Source organism: Taudactylus pleione, unplaced genomic scaffold (assembly GCF_031769625.1).
Source record: "Taudactylus pleione unplaced genomic scaffold, aTauple2 ptg000607l, whole genome shotgun sequence".
In the NCBI taxonomy this organism is placed as follows: Eukaryota; Metazoa; Chordata; class Amphibia; order Anura; family Myobatrachidae; genus Taudactylus; species Taudactylus pleione.
Window position 1 is genome coordinate 2,172,912 of NW_028285009.1, and position 17,047 is coordinate 2,189,958.

The 17,047-nt window shown below is 49.5% G+C and overlaps 1 protein-coding gene and 2 non-coding genes across 5 annotated transcripts in view; 2 read left to right on the forward strand and 1 right to left on the reverse strand.

Moving 5' to 3' along the window:
• NCKIPSD (NCK interacting protein with SH3 domain) overlaps window positions 1-17,047 on the forward strand; it is a 132,635-nt gene that overhangs the window by 23,217 nt on the left and 92,371 nt on the right. The window contains exon 1 of one of the 3 annotated variants that reach the window (XM_088454015.1): window positions 8,241-8,448. The exons of 1 other annotated variant lie outside the window; for it this stretch is intronic. In XM_088454015.1, coding sequence (XP_088310141.1) covers window positions 8,278-8,448 — 171 coding nt within the window. In that variant the 5' untranslated portion in view covers window positions 8,241-8,277. Of the gene's footprint in view, window positions 1-8,240; window positions 8,449-9,531; window positions 9,827-17,047 lie in introns of those variants that run through there. One more of the 3 variants, XM_088454014.1, reaches the window with a different exon arrangement.
• On the reverse strand, window positions 5,389-5,461 carry TRNAF-GAA (transfer RNA phenylalanine (anticodon GAA)). The gene has a single exon. It is a non-coding gene; the product is annotated as a tRNA-Phe (tRNA).
• TRNAN-GUU (transfer RNA asparagine (anticodon GUU)) lies at window positions 5,724-5,797 on the forward strand. Its single transcript has one exon. It is a non-coding gene; the product is annotated as a tRNA-Asn (tRNA).

Below are 17,047 nucleotides of genomic sequence, written 5' to 3' on the forward strand. Positions count from 1 at the left end.
AATACAAAACCTGGATGTAAATAACCCTGGCACACCGTACATACCAGACGAAGGGCACACGGAAACTTGGAGGCCGCTGCTGATCGCGCCAGGTGACGCCAAGGTAATAAACAATTACAGCTTTGTCCCTTGTCAGGCAACCTCTCCCATTCCCCAGTCCTTAACAAGTACACAAGACTGCCACAGTGTTTGTTCTTTGCCCGTTGTCCCATCACAGAGCCAAGAAAAGATGGAACTGGTGCCAAATTCCAGTCACTTTTATCCAGCTCCACAGACAACTGTTAATAAGATCGCGGAGAGGGAATTTGTAAATGAGATATAAGATTATTACACCATTTACTTAACTGTGTGTGTAACGTTCAAAGAATTCCTCCTGCTGCCGGCAAGTCTGTTACCACATATCTCTGATCGTAATGTTGTCATAACGTTACCAGCAACACCGAGGTTACGGAGAGCGCAAGTTAGCGGGCATGTCTAATCTATGCCTGAGCATGCTTTATTGGCTTATAGCAGCGCCATCTAGATAGTCATAATAATGAAAACAAAACAAGTTTTGCATTTCACTATTGTAAACACTGTAACTCCAAGCTTTGGGAGTACTCTAATTCTACATTGCAACAAAAACCTTTTGAATCTTTTCATTGTTATTATCATAGCGTTATCTACGTACCCCCTTCCCTCTTTTTATCTGCTCCCCCTGTTCCTATTCAATGTGTAACACAGGGGTTCCCAACCACGGTCCTCAAGGCACACTAACAGTCCAGGTTTTAGGGATAGCCATACAGCACAAGTGACATAATTAGTACCTCAGGTACTTTGATTTAACCATCTGTGCACAATCATGGATATCACTAAAACCAGGATTGTTAGTGTGCCTTGAGGACCGAGGTTGGGAACCACTGGTGTAACAGTAGGAGAGAACGCAGACCTTCCGTATCTTCTCTACTAATATCTATATGATGGACCAGAACCAGACTTGCCTACATTGAGCTCCCTCCTTCCGGGAGGGAGCTGTCGGGCTTACAGAGCAGGGGGGCGTGACGCGATCAAAGGGGGCGGGACCGGGCAGTGACTCGTCATTGGGGGCGGAGCATGGGGGCGTGACAGCGCGATTGCGTCATCATGGCTCCGCCCCCTCTTCACAATGCCGATATTAATGGCATTGTGGAGCAGGGGGCGGGGTCACGATGACGTGATTCAGCACGAATCGCGTCACCAGCCCCCCTTGCTGCCTGGCTTTATACCTACAAGTGCGCGGGGTGCAGACACGTCGCCGGAGGTCGGAAGACTTGCCTGTCTTCCCGGGAGGCCGGGAGCGGCACCCGATTTTCGGGAGGCTCCCGGTCAAATCGGGAGGGTAGGCAAGTATGACCAGAACACACTCCAAGGTGCTACCCAGCTGCCACACCCTCAATGTGCTACATGTGATAGGACTGTAACGAGAGACATAAAGAGGAGAGAGATAAAATACCAATAATCAGCCCCTGTCATTTTTCAAACACATCCTACAAACTGACCAGGGGCCAGGACTGGCTCTTAACAGCTGGAGTGTCAAGGTTAGCCAACACTGCTCTAGGGGGTATTTGACCTGTGCGGTCGCACAGGGGTGCCACCCATAGAGGGCGCACCCCTCCCCAACATCCCGATTTCAGCGGGACAGTACTGTCCCGCTGCTCCACCCGTGGGCCGAAGTGGCCCGCGGGTGATCAAATCGGGAGGTTGGGGACCCCCATCGCCGCAGCTGTGCGGTGGTGCCGGACCCCGGAGACTCTGAATGGATGCTGCGTGCATGCGCGCTACATCCATTCAGTGACGGGAGAGGGGCTGGGGGAAGCCCAGCTAGCGAGACTCCCCCCAGCCTGACGTTATTTGGAGGCGAGCACGCCTCCTAATAACGTCATGTAGGGGTGTGACCTATGGTAATTCGGTCACGCCCCCATTTCAGTTGCCACATGCAATGATAGGGCGCACTGGAGAGGGCCGGCACACGATGCTCCGACCCCATGAGCTGGCCCTGCCAGGGACGTATCTATAATGGGTGCAGGGTGTGCGGTGCACACGGGCCCCAGGTCCAGGGAGGGCCCTCACCGCACACACCCTGCACCCATATTATCTAAATCTTACCTCTCCGAGGTCCCGTGTCGGGTGTCTCAGCGCTGATCAAAACGCTGAAAAATGGCAGCCGCACCATTTCCCCGGCGATCTGCGCATGCACAATAGACTCTGGGCAAACTCTAGTGCCCAGAGTCTACTGATGCTGCGGTGACCGGCCTGGCGCGTCAGTGTGTTTTCATTGCTCCATGTGTTTTCTTTAATCTGTACCTACTGGGAATTTTTTTTAGATATATATTTATTATTATTATCATTATTATTATTATTATCATTATTATTATCATCATTATTATTATTATTATTATCATTATTATTGTTAATAATTATACTATGTAATATACAGTTCCAAATGTGAGCCGAGCCCCTGGACATTTGAATGCTGTGTTGTACATTGAGGGGATCAGGGCACAAATGGCATGCAATCTCGTAACACAGAAGGTACAGGTAGCCCTGACCCAATGAGCTTACAAGCAGTTCCATAATAAAATAATTGTTGACATTTGCAGCTGCTGGTTAGGAAACGTGCGCATGGCTAGAAAATGGAGACCTTCCAGTTTGATGTCACTGCGGTGCCCCCAATACAGAACTCCTCTCAGAACTCCTAAACAGGTTGTGTCATCAAGGGCACGATCAGAAGGAGAAACAAGTAACCCTGTGCCCAGGAGCTTGCAGTTAGGACCCCAGAAGCTCTATGACTGCAAACTCCGCTATCCCTGATACTAGGCCACTGAATCGTAGTTGCTGATATCCTGGCTGTCACCTCCGGGAGGGGGTTTCGAGGTGGGAGTTCCAGGGGGCATGGTGCAGGCAGGTGGGCGGTGAAATGGGCATAGCACCACAATTGTTTCACCCCCACCATACAAAGCCACAATTCCTGGCATCGTGAAGAATGGGCAATTTGAGCCAGCAAGTCGCCCAGGAGCCACCCACTTCGCTCGGGAGTGGGTGGCGTCGGCAGTGGCTGGCGGCCTCCTGGAGACTTGCCTAGTTTTGAGGGTGTCTGGGCGAGCCACTCTAGATTCAGGAGTGTCCCGGACGTTCCGGGCGAGTAATCAGGTACAGTATGCATTGAGTATAGGTAAAAAAACACACCGATCTGAGGACCTCATTCAGAGGCGCTCGCAAAAAGCAAGCGCTCGCTCTGAATGAGGGCGGACACTTTTTTTTCATAAACCGGCCTCCTGGCCACTCGCTAAGCTGTGGGTGACCACCAGTGGCGGGCTGGGTCGGGGGGGCAGGGTGCCTTGTGCCCCCCGGGCCACAGCGTCATGCGGGCCGCGGGCCGGTGCAGTCTGTGTCACTGTGACACAGACTGCACCGCGTGTGTAGCGCTGACCGGACGGAGTCCGGTCAGCGCTACACAGCACAAACACACAGCCGCCGGAGCCGACAACTGTGTGTTTGCTGTAATCAGCAGCCGCTGAGAGTCTGTCAGACTCTCAGCGGCTGCCGCTGCTCCCACAGCGGGAGCCATCTTCCGGCTCCCGCAGTGGGCAATGGGAGAGACGTCGTCATGACGACGTCTCTCCCATAATGCAAACCGGCCAGAGGAGCCGGTGGAAGCGTCGGGACCAGAAGCGGGGTTTCAGGTAAGTGGGGTTTTTTTTATTTTTTATTAAGTCTCTCTCTACTATGGGGGCACTACCAAGGGGGGGTTACTATGGGGGCACTACCAAGGGGGGGATTACTATGGGGGCACTACCAAGGGGGGAGTTACTATGGGGGCACTACCAAGGGGGGGGATTACTATGGGGGAACTACCAAAGGGGGGGATTACTATGGGGTCACTACCAAGGGGCTGGATTACTATGGGGGCACTACAAGGGGGGGGACTACTACTACTGGGGGCACTACAAGGGGGGGGACTACTACTACTGGGGGAACTACAAGGGGAGGGGACTACTACTACTACTGGGGGCACTACAAGGGGAGGGGACTACTACTTGGGGCACTGCATAGGGGGAGGGGACTACCACTGGGGGCACTGCGAGGGACCACTGCTGGGGGCTCTATATAAAGGGAAATACTGGGGGTACTGCATAGGGGGGAGACTACACCCGGGGCCACTATTTAAGGGACATTGCATAAGGGTTACCACTATTGGGGGCACTGCATGGGGGGGTGGACTGCTACTGGGGGCACTGCATAGGGGGTACCACTATTGGGGGCACTATATAAGGGGCCTACTACTGGGGGCACAAGGGGCACTGAACAGGGGGGACCACTACTGGGGGCACAAGGGGCACTGCATAGGGGGGGATCACTACTGGGGGCACTACTGGAGGCCTGCATAAGGGTGTTATCTCCTGTGGCACACGGGGGCACTGCATATGGGCACTACGACAGGGGGCTGCCCCTAATCTTTATTTTTACCTTGCATTAATCCCATATGGACCCGCCTCCTCCCTGAAACACTTGAGGGGGGGCGGCGCCGTAGCACGCACGTTCTTCGGGCACCGTAGCTACACGCTACTCCTCTGCCAGGGCCGCCTGCATGCATTTGCCCCCCAGGCTAAAAGTTGTCAGCCAGCCCCTGGTGACCACCCACAACTTTTGCGAACGGCCAGGTGATGGTCGCGATGGTCGTGACCATCGGGCTTGCGACGAGACCTTTGCGGTAGGGTCTCGTCTGCCGCAAGCCCCAGTGAGCTTCCTGCTCTAATAGAGCAGGAAGCTCACTACTGACATCACGAGTGATGTCAGTAGGGCCGCCCTCAAACGGCAGGCGCTCCTTTGGGAACGCCTCCATTTGGCCTGCCACCCCCCCCTCCCCGCCTACAAAACGTAGCGAGCCCCGGAGCGAGGGAATTTCTCGCTCGCTCCGGGGCTCGCACACGCGCATTGCATGCGCCGCACGTGCGCAGTGCCCCACCATCAACCCGCTTGCTAGCGCATAGTGTTTGCGAGCGGGTCTGAATGAGGCCCTGAGTTTCATATCACCGTGGGACTCATGTATAACCGTAATACTGGCGGTGGCCTTGGGTAGATGAGGCTGTTCACTGAGGGTTCTGGGACGGTGCGCTGATAGTAACGGAAAGTCTATATACGCCCCAAAAGAGGGTAGAGAAGGTGTAGGGATAACATAAACTTCAATAAGAATGGTGTGTATATGTATATTGATTATATTATATATGATTATATTATATATTACATATATTATAGAATATATATATATATATATATCTTATGCATTGTAGTATATATATTATACATTAGATTATTATATATTAACAGAAAAATACTCAAAGAGGAAGAAAAAAAAAGTCAAGCCTCCTTTGCCGAAACCCGGGATCGAACCAGGGACCTTTAGATCTTCAGTCTAACGCTCTCCCAACTGAGCTATTTCGGCAGCTGTTGTCGTAGGTGCACAGCACACCCTGCTGTCTATACCAGTACCTGACAAGTGAGTCACTGCCTGCTGCTCTGGCTGTGTCACTGCCGGAACTCTGCTCTGTGACGTCACACATCTTCCAGCATCATGTGATATGTAACAAGCCATCAGTATTAGCAGGTTGCTGGCAGCGTCTCCTGTAGAACCAATAGGAAGTGTACACATGAGAAACCTCCCTGTATCAGATTCACAGGCTGAATTCCTCATTGCTCCTGCATGAGTCTCTGTGGCGCAATCGGTTAGCGCGTTCGGCTGTTAACCGAAAGGTTGGTGGTTCGAGCCCACCCAGGGACGGAAGGATTTTGTTTCTACTAATATTGTTATTTTTTTTTTTTTGTAATAGGGAACACGTGTAACATGTGGACAGTGACATTTTTTTTAGAGAGTGACCCCAAAAAAACAAATGATAGTGACATTTAGCAATTCAACCACACGATGGCGCTCTGGCTGCACAGATGGGCTGAGAGCCTGATGCAGCCATGGAATTGCTTCCAATAACATGGATGGTTTCCCTGAGATCCATGAAGCACAGAGACTATGGCCTATTACTGTGCTTGGTAAAGCTGCAATTTATTTTACTGGCCTATTTGGTTGTATAGTCTGTGGTCTGCTTATAGGAAAAAAAACATGATCTGCAGGTGAAGGTTGTACATCAATATTGGGTATATCATGCTAATTATAGTATATAATGATTCTGCAGACTATTCACCTAATACAAGATGCTCTGCTCCCAAACTGCTCGCTATATTGTCTACTGCAGTCCAAGACCAAGGGGTACATTTACTAAGATGGGAGTTCTATTTGAGAAGTGATGTTGCCCATAACAACCAATCAGATTCTACTTTTCATTTATCTAGCACCTTCTAGAAGATAATACCTGGAATATGATTGGTTGCTATGGGCAACATCACTTCTTAATAGAACTACCATCTTAGTAAATTTACCCCCAAGTATTTGATCAGAAGTGTTTCTATTGAACATCAATAAATTGGGAGGATTGGACGCAGAGTATTTTGGAACACTTGAAAAAACTTCCTTTTGGTCCTGCTTCCATATTGTCGCTTTGAATAATATAAAAACTAAACTACATTTATATGCTTTTATTTCTAGATTTAGTTTTTCATACCACCATTTATTAGCACCATTCTAGTAGGTTTAAAAGAAGACTATACCGTGCCGCCATGTTTTTGGGAGTGGGAATAAAAGGAGCACTGCAGTGATCCTTAATGTATTTTTCAAAGCAGCGCAATTTAAAAAATCGGATATTTCAATGTGTTAACTATACAAATGACGTTTATGTGACACCACGTGTCCACTTTAAGGACCGAATAACGTGTGCTTCTGTAGCATCACAATTGTTTCAGCCACAAAGAAAGCAGCACACTGGAGCTGGGATATTAGTAACACAACAGGCCAAATGTAATAGCTCACGGTTTTCTGGAGTCGCGCGATTCCAGAGAGATAGTCACTAGATTTAAAGCGGCAATTAGTTTAAAGGCCAAACCAACCGGTTTTGCCGTTAAACAAATTGACGTTTTAAATCTAAAGACTGTCTCGCACTGGCTCCCACAAATTGCGGGCTATTACATGTGGCCTGTTGGGGATGTGGTCAATATCCCGACCGCCCGACTGTGGGGAAGTAGCAGGGATATGGGTGGTATCGACTTAGCGATTTAAACAAGCGTTTGTACGATAACGATGTCATTATCGTGCAATCGCTTGCAAATCGCGCATGCATCGGGGATGTTTTGGACGGAAGCGACCCGCGATGCGCGTGCCCGCGAGTCGCTTCCGAAATCGCCCGTACATGCAGGGCAACCTGACGATCTCGTCGGGTTCAGCATGTGCGGGGATGAGGGATGTGCCGGGACTGAACGAGTGAACGTTCAGTCTAGGCACATCACTAGCTATACAAACGACAGCACGATTGCAATGTCGCAATCGTGCTCTCGTTTGTATATCGCTAAGTGGATACCGCCCATTAGGGGGAGGGATAGCGTTAGGGTTAGGCACTAAGGGAGGAGGGTTAGGTTTAGGCACTAGGGGGGAGGTTAGGTTCAGGAATCAGGGAGGGAGGGTTAGGGTACCTACAGACAGGTGCCGGTATCCCGTATTGTATTTAGTGGGGATAACTGTTTTCCTGTTACAGCTTTATATGATGCATTTCACAAACTGCATCTCACATGTGACTGGATTTTCTTTGCCAATGGAGCCTGTGAAAGTTGTTGCAGACCCTTATTCAGAACAGGTAACTGAGATAGTAAATTAACCAACATTTCCACAAACAACAACAACAACAAAGTGTTTATTCTTTTATTCATAAATTACTATGATAGGCTATAAGAAGCAGCTTGGTAATTACCTTTTTTATTTGTTTATTCAGACTGCTAGTAATGAATTATAATTTTACTGTATCATGTGACTACCATGTCAACCACAGTCACATGGTTCTCAACTCCAGTCCTCAAGTACCCACCAACAGGTGATGTTTTGTGGATTTCTTTCATCGGGCACAGGTGAATGAATCTATTTAGCTGGGTCAGTAGTTATCTCACCTGCTCCCACAGACAGAAATCCTCAAAACATGACCTGTTGGGAATGCTCAAGGCTTGAGCACTTCTGTTACTGACACACCCTCTCCTTAACTATCTCTCTGGTATTACAGGCCAAGGGGTCAATCCAATTAGCCCATAAGGGTGCGAGTTGTTGTTGCCACGGCGATAAAACGACCCCCTGCAGTGCCGATTCTTTGGGGATCAGTCCAATTAGCTGCGATGTACTGGTGGGTACGAGTCATCACGGTGACAGAAACATTTTACTGCAGCCCGAAATCACGAATTCGGGCTGAGAGTGGGTCGCGAGATGTGGTGCCGTTGCTGGCGTTTAAACAGCGTGGGAACGGCAACTGTCACCCTTTCGAGGCTACCTGGATTGACCCCTTGTATGTATGTATGTATGTATATATTTATTCTCCTTAAAAAAAAAAAAACTTCTATGTGGGATTGTGGCACTAAGAGCCAGAGCTGGCCCTAGGCTTAGGCATTCCAGGCAAATGCTTTAGGGGCACCCTGTGGCTCGGCGGCTTGAGCCGCGGAACTAACGGCGGTGTAGCCAGTGCATCGCACCGGGGCCTTCGACAATGAAGGGGACAGGGGACCAAATTGGTTAGGGCCAGCTCTGTTTTGTAGGGGCCATGCCGGGGGAGTCCTCTAGAACTGAAGTTTGGCTGGATCTAGTGTATTCTGTGATACTGTAACACCACAATGGCCACAAAGCTACAGGCCGCCTGCGCTTAGTCCTCCATTCTGTCTGCATGGACAAGGCAGGGCATGCTAAGACTTGTAGTTCCACAGCATCTGGAAGGCAACCGCATTTTGCCATTGTTAATGTGCCTGTAGCGCGCCACGTGCAAGGGCTTTATCCAACAAAGGAGTCTATTTATCAAGCAGCGAAAAGTGTGGAAAAGTGGAGCAGAGCAGGGTTGCCCATAGCAACCAATCAACTCCTACCTATTATTTTATAGACTGTACTTGATAAATGCTACTTCAAAGCTGATTGGTTGCTATGGGCAACTTCTCCACTGGTTCACTTCTCTACGCTCTTCACTGCTTGATAAATAGACCCCAAAGAGCGTCATCAGGTTTGCGAACTGCGCTGAAAAATAAATCTGTCCTTGTTTACATCCCAGGAGAAGAGACGCCGCAAATAAAACTACAGAGCGTAGCGCTCCTACCATTTTATGCTGACCGCGGAGCACTACAATCCCCATCATGTCACCTTTATTGGAGATTTACTAAACCTTCTCAAGAGGAGAAGAGTGGAGAAGTTGCCCCTAGCAACCAGTCAACTTCGAGGTAGCATTTATTAATTACATTCTATAAAACGCTAGGTAAAAAGCTGATTGGTTGCTAAGGGCAACTTCACTGGTTTGATACATTTCCCCCATTGTGCTTGTGAATAAAGTTTGCTTTAAAGGGAAAGAAAATAAAACGAAACCCCGCCCCCCCTTCCCCATCCTCAGCGCGCCCCCCGTGCTCGTGCCCGGTAATGACTGGCGCGCTCGTTAGAGACAGATAGAGGCAGCGGGAGCGCGCCCCGGCAGTGTCCCCGCCAGTAGTGTCCGGCCACCGCCGCTGTCCGTTCCCCTCAGCCATGTACCGGGCCCTGTACGCCTTCCGTTCCCCGGAGCAGAACTCGCTGCAGTTCGGGGCTGGGGAGAGCTTCCTGATCCTGGAGCGGTGTAACCAGCACTGGTGGCTGGCCAGCAGCTGCAGCAGCGGGGACACGGGCTACGTGCCGGCCTCCTACCTGGAGAGGATCAAGGTGAGGGGCACCGTGCCGGCCGTGACGTCATTGGCCATAGCATTGCGTCACTGTCACGTGTTGTCATCATGTTGTGTAAGGTGTGGCTATCTTCAAATGATGTCAAGCATCTGCTGTCCGCAAAAGGGGAGGTGATGGGTGATGTTGTACGGTCTGACGTTGGAGAGGGGGGGACAAGGCCGGAAAGTATGACGTAGGAAGTCGTGGCCGTACAGTCTGACGTAGTAGGGGGGGACCTGGCCGTATAATCTGATGTAGGAGGGGGGGACCTGGCCATATGATTTGATGTAGATGGGGTGACAAGGCCGAACAGTCTGACATAGGAAGGGGGATGTGGCCGTACGGTCTGACGTAGAAGGGGGGGACGTGGCCGTACGGTCTGACGTAGAAGGGGGGGACGTGGCCGCACGGTCTGACGTAGAAGGGGGGGACGTGGCCGCACGGTCTGACGTAGAAGGGGGGGACGTGGCCGCACGGTCTGACGTAGAAGGGGGGGACGTGGCCGCACGGTCTGACGTAGAAGGGGGGGACGTGGCCGCACGGTCTGACGTAGAAAGGGGGGGACGTGGCCGCACGGTCTGACGTAGAAAGGGGGGGACGTGGCCGCACGGTCTGACGTAGAAAGGGGGGGACGTGGCCGCACGGTCTGACGTAGAAAGGGGGGGACGTGGCCGCACGGTCTGACGTAGAAAGGGGGGGACGTGGCCGCACGGTCTGACGTAGAAAGGGGGGGACGTGGCCGCACGGTCTGACGTAGAAAGGGGGGGGACGTGGCCGCACGGTCTGACGTAGAAGGGGGGGACGTGGCCGCACGGTCTGACGTAGAAGGGGGGGACGTGGCCGCACGGTCTGACGTAGAAGGGGGGGACGTGGCCGCACGGTCTGACGTAGAAGGGGGGGACGTGGCCGCACGGTCTGACGTAGAAGGGGGGGGACGTGGCCGCACGGTCTGACGTAGGAGGGGATGTGGCCGCACGGTCTGACGTAGAAGGGGGGGACGAGGCCGCACGGTCTGACGTAGATCTACAGTAGGAGAGGGGCCCAGAGCCGTGTGATCTGCCGTAGGAGAGGGGGGCAGGGGCCATATGATCTGACGTAGGAGGGGGGACACGGGTCTGTATGGTGTAATGTGAGAGCCGGAGGAGGTGACCTGGCCCTATATACAGGTGGAGGTGAAGTGGCCGTGTGGACTGATTTCAACGTATTACTTTTAATTTAACATATGTAAGGAAGGGATGGTAATTTCTTTCCGCTCGGATTGTCCTATACATTGGGAGTGCTCACCCTTCTGCCAGCTGTGCAAATACTGTCAATGGTGCCTCAATATGACCGTCTGGTTTTATCTACTTATTGTACATGTACTGTATGTCCCAAATACATCATTGAACTAGAAAAGCAAAATAAAAAATTAGTTGAAACACCCACATTCTAGTGCAGTGGTTCTCAAACTCTGTGCTTAGGACCCCAGACAGGTCATGTTTACCAGGTCACCCAGCAGGTGCACAGGTCTATTCATTACTCACTGACTCATTTTAAAAGATCCACCGGTGCTTATGATTGTTTCTCTTTGAGTATGCGAGGAGACCTGGAAAACATGCACTGTGTGGGGTCCTGAGGACCGAGTTTGAGAACCTGTGTTATAGTGAATTAACCTTCAGTATCTTCTTGTAAATGAGCCAAATGTAAATATATTTGTGATGTTATTACTAGATCTATTTTATATACCACGTTGTATTTTAGGGTTAGTGGTCCCTCCTAAGGGAGTTGACAATACGTATTGGTCAGGCTGCAGATGCTAATCATTCCCTATGATAGATTTGTCTACGTTGGTTTCTCATGTAATGGAAAATGGTAACTAGTACCCCCCGGTGCGTATATATACGAAGTATACTGTAACATTTATTCCAAGTACCGTCTAAGCATTTACATATTCTAAAATACCGCAGGTCAGTTTTGTATGTCTATTTATTACAGGTACATTTAGGGCCTGATTCTGAGTGGCCATTAAAGCAAATAAGAGCAAGTAACTTTGCACCTGGGTACAATCATGGTGCACTGCAGGTGGGGCAGATGCAAAATGTGCAGAGATAGTTATGCGGGACAAACATCTAAAGGTGCATATCCCCTACACGAGTAATGAACGTTCATCACCCTGTGCAGTGGACATTGTGCCCACACTGAACGATATATCGTATAGTGCAGGCGCATTCCCCGAACATGCACAACCTATCGGCAGGTTAGGCAGTACGTTCAGGTGATGACCGACAACGACCAGTGGGGAGCCCGCATCGCTGGTCGTTGCCGGCATATTCACTTGCACGATTAATGAACGATGTCGTAATCATTCAATTGTCGCATTTACATTGTGTAGTGGATATGCACCTTAAGAGGCAGTTCCCCGATTCCCATCCAGTGATTTGATGTTAAAAATCCCTGACTCGCCGATTATCATCATTTTTCGGGCTGGAATTGGCGAATTGAAATTGCTTAGGATGTTTGATTCGCCTATCACCTGACCCAGGTATCGGCAGAATGGGGAAATTGCACAAAATAATCGCTAATGTTTGGGCCCCATGCAAAAGCGGCCAGTATTTAACCTGCCTGCATGCAAAAACAATATAAATGTATTTGCAACCCTTGCATTGCAATGGAATCCGGTCTAAAGATCTACAGTAAAAAGGTCGGCACACTAAAGGTCGACCTGAAAATGGTCGACACATAATTTTTTTTTTATTTTAGGGTTAGACACCAAGGGGAGGGTTAGGGTGAAGATTAGTGTTAGAAAAAAAAAAAAAGTCTACCTTCTTACATGTCGACCTTCTGGTGTCTGTTTAGACCATGGCCCGTATTCAGTTACAGGCGAAAAGTCAGAGGTCGGACTTTTCGCCATCATCGCTGCTTTTTCTGGGATAAAGTATCGGGCAAGTGCCTGCTTTATCCCAGTATTCAATTAGGATCTGGCGAAAACGGAACCCGGCGTAAAGGTGAGTATCAAAGTCCAGGGAATTTTCAGGAAATCATCCTGGTACTCCCCTAAAGATGTCCTGATATGGGATATTACTATGGGTACCCCCGTTTTGACCTGCGGAAGTTAAGTTTGTTTTTTAAATAGCCGTGGCAGGTGCATAAATGCGCCAGTGAAGAAGAGCATTTATTTATTTATTTATTTTCTTTAAATAACTAGTCCCATCAAATTTGGGGTACATGAAAATGGGTGCAAGCATATTTTTAAGTCCCTAAAATAATTTTTAAAAATTCTTCAAAAAGGCACCTGCCGCTACTACCCGCGTTCTAGAAAACACCTGCCGTGTACATGGGAACCCCCCCCCAGGATTGATTTAGCTAGTTCAGAAGTTTGTCCCTCAATTTTTTTTTTGGCCCAAAAATTAAAGTACCTTAAATTTTTTTTGGACACAGAATACTTAAGGGGACATTACAAGGGCTGCAGGCTATTTCTTGTAAGCCTGCATCCCTAAACCCCAATTCTGCACTTTTTTTCGCCATGTATGACATGGTGAAAACTTCTCCCCGTTTTTTAACAGACTTTTCGCACCGGCGAAAAGTCTTTGAAATTGAATACGGGGATAATTGAAACAGGCGACAATGCCGTTTTTGCCTCAAATTGAATACGGCCCATTGTCTACCTTTTTACTGTAGATCTTTCAATCCACATCACATTGCGACATGTTCCAGATACAAAGTTACTTGCTTTTTTTTTTTTTAATCCGAATCAGACCCTTTAATAATATACTCATGCTGGTGTGTGCATTCCCGTTGGTCGTCGGTGACATCCTCCGTCGGCCCTCCATGCAGGGCTGACTGGGGATGTCATTAGCGAGGGCCATACTGCCGAATTCAGCATGGCCCGCTCTGTTGCTGCCCGCATTGGCAAATGTGTATGCACTTGGTGATGCTGGGTGCCATCGCTGCCAATGTCGGGCTGAGGGCCTGATTCAGAGCCAGACGCTCTGACCAGAGCGCTCGCTCTGAATCAGGGCCCTCCTACCTAAAAATGGAGCGGCCTCCGGGCCGCTCGCATAGCTGTGGATGACCACCCACAGCTTATGCGAGCGGCCAAAAAGATGGTCGCGATGGTCAAGACCATCGCGAGCATCGGGCTTGCGACGAGACCCTGCGGTAGGGTCTCGCTGCCGCAAGCCCAGGAGTGCTTTTGGCTCTATCAGAGCCAAAAACACACCCACTGACATCACTAGTGATGTCAGTGGGGCCGGACCCAGACGGAAGGCGTTCCCATGAGAACGCCTCGGTCTGGGCAGCAACGCCCCCGGCACGCCCACCAAAGGGGGCGTGCTGTCAGTCACCATCGACAGCACGCCCCCTTTGGTGCGAGGCCCATAGCGGCAGCTTGGCTGTCACTATGCGGGTCTCGCGCATGCGCACGACGGAGCTCCCTCCGTCATGCGCATTAGGGCACCATCGACCCGCTTGCGAGCGTCCTGCGCTCGCAAGCGGGTCTGAATTAGGCCCTGAGTACACATTGTCTAGAGGCCAGGTTCTCAAACTCAGTCCTCAGGACTCCAAACCCTGCATGTTTTCCAGGTCTCCTCACAGAATCGCAAGTGAAATATTTGGCTACACCTGTGGATCTTTTAAAATGTGTCAGTTAGTAATGACTACACCTGTGCACATGCTGGGTGACCTGGAAAACGTGACCGGTGTGGGGTCCTGAGGACCGAGTTTGAGAACCTCTGGTCTAGTGTGTACCCAGCTTGTCACATGCAAGAAGCATTTTAGTCTATTAAATATGACGCCCCCATCTATACTTGTGCATCTAATACTTGCCACGTGTAGTGATCTTGTCATTTAGAATCGTCCTTTTAAACCATGAAGGCCATAAAATTGGGAAATCAGTGAGTAATTGTCAGTCTTTGTCATCGTAGAAGTATCATCCCTCTGATGGGCTGTGCTCGATTAATGGTGATATCTGATTGATCACTGTTGGGTGGAAGGAGATTGGCCGGAGATCGTGTGATGTCACAGCTGGCGCAGTCTGTGTACTTTTTTGGGGAGAGGTTTTGCAGATTCCGGTTGGCGATTCTCCTCCCTAGTGGCCTAGATCACCAACTGCTGAATTCTGCATTATTTTGCCCATCCTACGTTCATGTAGTGGGTTAAAGTTTATCTGTTCTGCAGTTTCGAGAAATCTACATTAACTGCTTTAGCCATTGGCATTTAAAAAAAGAAAATCGGGCTTTTACTAGTAAAAAGCATTTTAAATGAAGATGTGAATGATCAGTGATCCCATAGGTGCTTGACCAGGGTCGAGGCTCCGGCAATTTGGACCCCGGTAGACTCTTTCACACACAGAGAGAGGACCCGGGTTGACACAGCAAATATCCCTAGTCCACATCTCTGTGTGAAAGGGGCATAAGTTTAATAGTGGTCTGCATAAAATAACAGCACAGTGTCTTCCATTCGCATATTTTCCTCTATCATGCCAAAATAACTTACGTTAACATTGCAGGTTTACTAAGTGCTGCTCGCTGGCTACTCTAACATGAGTATTTATTCTTTGTTTCGATAATGTGTTGCTTTGCTAGAATTACAGTTACATTTATAGTCACTCAATTATCCTGTCTCATCGTTACGCCATATGTGGCTCTGTTACCATTAATTAGGTAACAGAGTGAGGAAAGCTATCGGGATAACACGTTCAGCTCTACCGTAAACAAAAGTACATTGTATACAGTAACCTGAGCACCAGCTATATATGTGATTCATCAAAGTGGTCCCTACAAATGTACTCTCTCTCCCAAGTTAGGTATCCTGTTGTATTCAATGTGCCCCCAAACTAATTGTAAGAGGTGCAGATACAATGATTAAGTTCAAATCTATTATATGGTGGGTATATGCTGTATGGGGATGTAGTTACCATCCCAGCGATCGGGATGTCGGCTCTCTGAATACCAGCGCCGGCATCACGTGGGGTAAGACACTAAGGGGAGGGGTATGCTTAGGCTCTGGGAGGGTTAGGGTAAGGGGACTTGCCTGTAGGTGTCGGGATGCCACGGTCTATATTCTGACCTCCAGGACCCCATACCCAACCCGCTGTGTGACTTTTAAGGGAAGTACCCAACATTTTTCCTAGAAATAAATATCTTTATCTGTACTAGAAAACTTAGTTGTTATTTTTTTACATTGTTCCTCACAGCTCCTTTAGGATTCAATCTGTGTTAAATGCACCCTCTGGGGCTTAACGCTTGGGTAACCCATGGTTTATGGGCACTTAACAGAAAATCTATGGGTTAATGTGTGCTAGCATAATGCATAATAAATAAATAGCTCAAGGTGTTAAACCTGGAGCTTTACCCGTGCTGTAAACACTGCGGCTGATGTCTCTATTTCGTATCTCATACAATTGTCCTATGTGACACAGTGCACAAGCACCTTACACCCTCTGCTCTACACCCTACCTATTCCCTTACCCGCCCTGCTGCTGGTAACCCTCTAACACTCCTACAAGGCCCCCACTGGCTCCCCTTCCCCTCAGAACCCACTTCAAGGTTCTCACACTCGCTTACAAATCCCTCACCCATTCCTCTCCCACTTACATCTCTGACCTCATCTCCCTTCACACTCCTGCCCGTCCACTTCACTCAAATCAGGGCTTGACAAATTTTTCTAAAATCTAGGAGCCAGGATGTGTAGGAGCCAGACCACCTTTCCCCCCCCAAAAAAATATTACAGGAGTGAGTGAGGAGCACAGCTCTGTGTGTTATACACACTATACTAGTCCACAAAATGGTCACAGTTGAATGGATACAGTAAAATGGAGGCCCCCCTCACTGCTCTGCACAGCTCCCCTGCTCCACCCCCCACCCTCCAGTAATACCAGACCACATTTCACATAAAACAATGGTGCCAGAAAGTACAACAAACCCCCTCCCCTCGTGGTCACACCACTATCCCTCTGACGCCTCTCCACAATCCCTGGCCACGCATAGACCCTACTACCGGAGAGCTCTATGCAGCCGGAGATAGGAGACCGTAGACAGCCGGGACGTACAGGAGGATCAGCGTAGACTGGGACAGACAGCAGGGATCAGAGCAGGCCAGGATGGAGAGGAGTCGTCGGCGCAGGCCGGGACGGACACAGGCACAGCAGTCACCGCAGGCGACACTCAGCACATGCACTCCTGTGTATGATATGAACACTGCAATGCTATATGCACGAATCTCTCCACTGGAGTTGATGAGGAT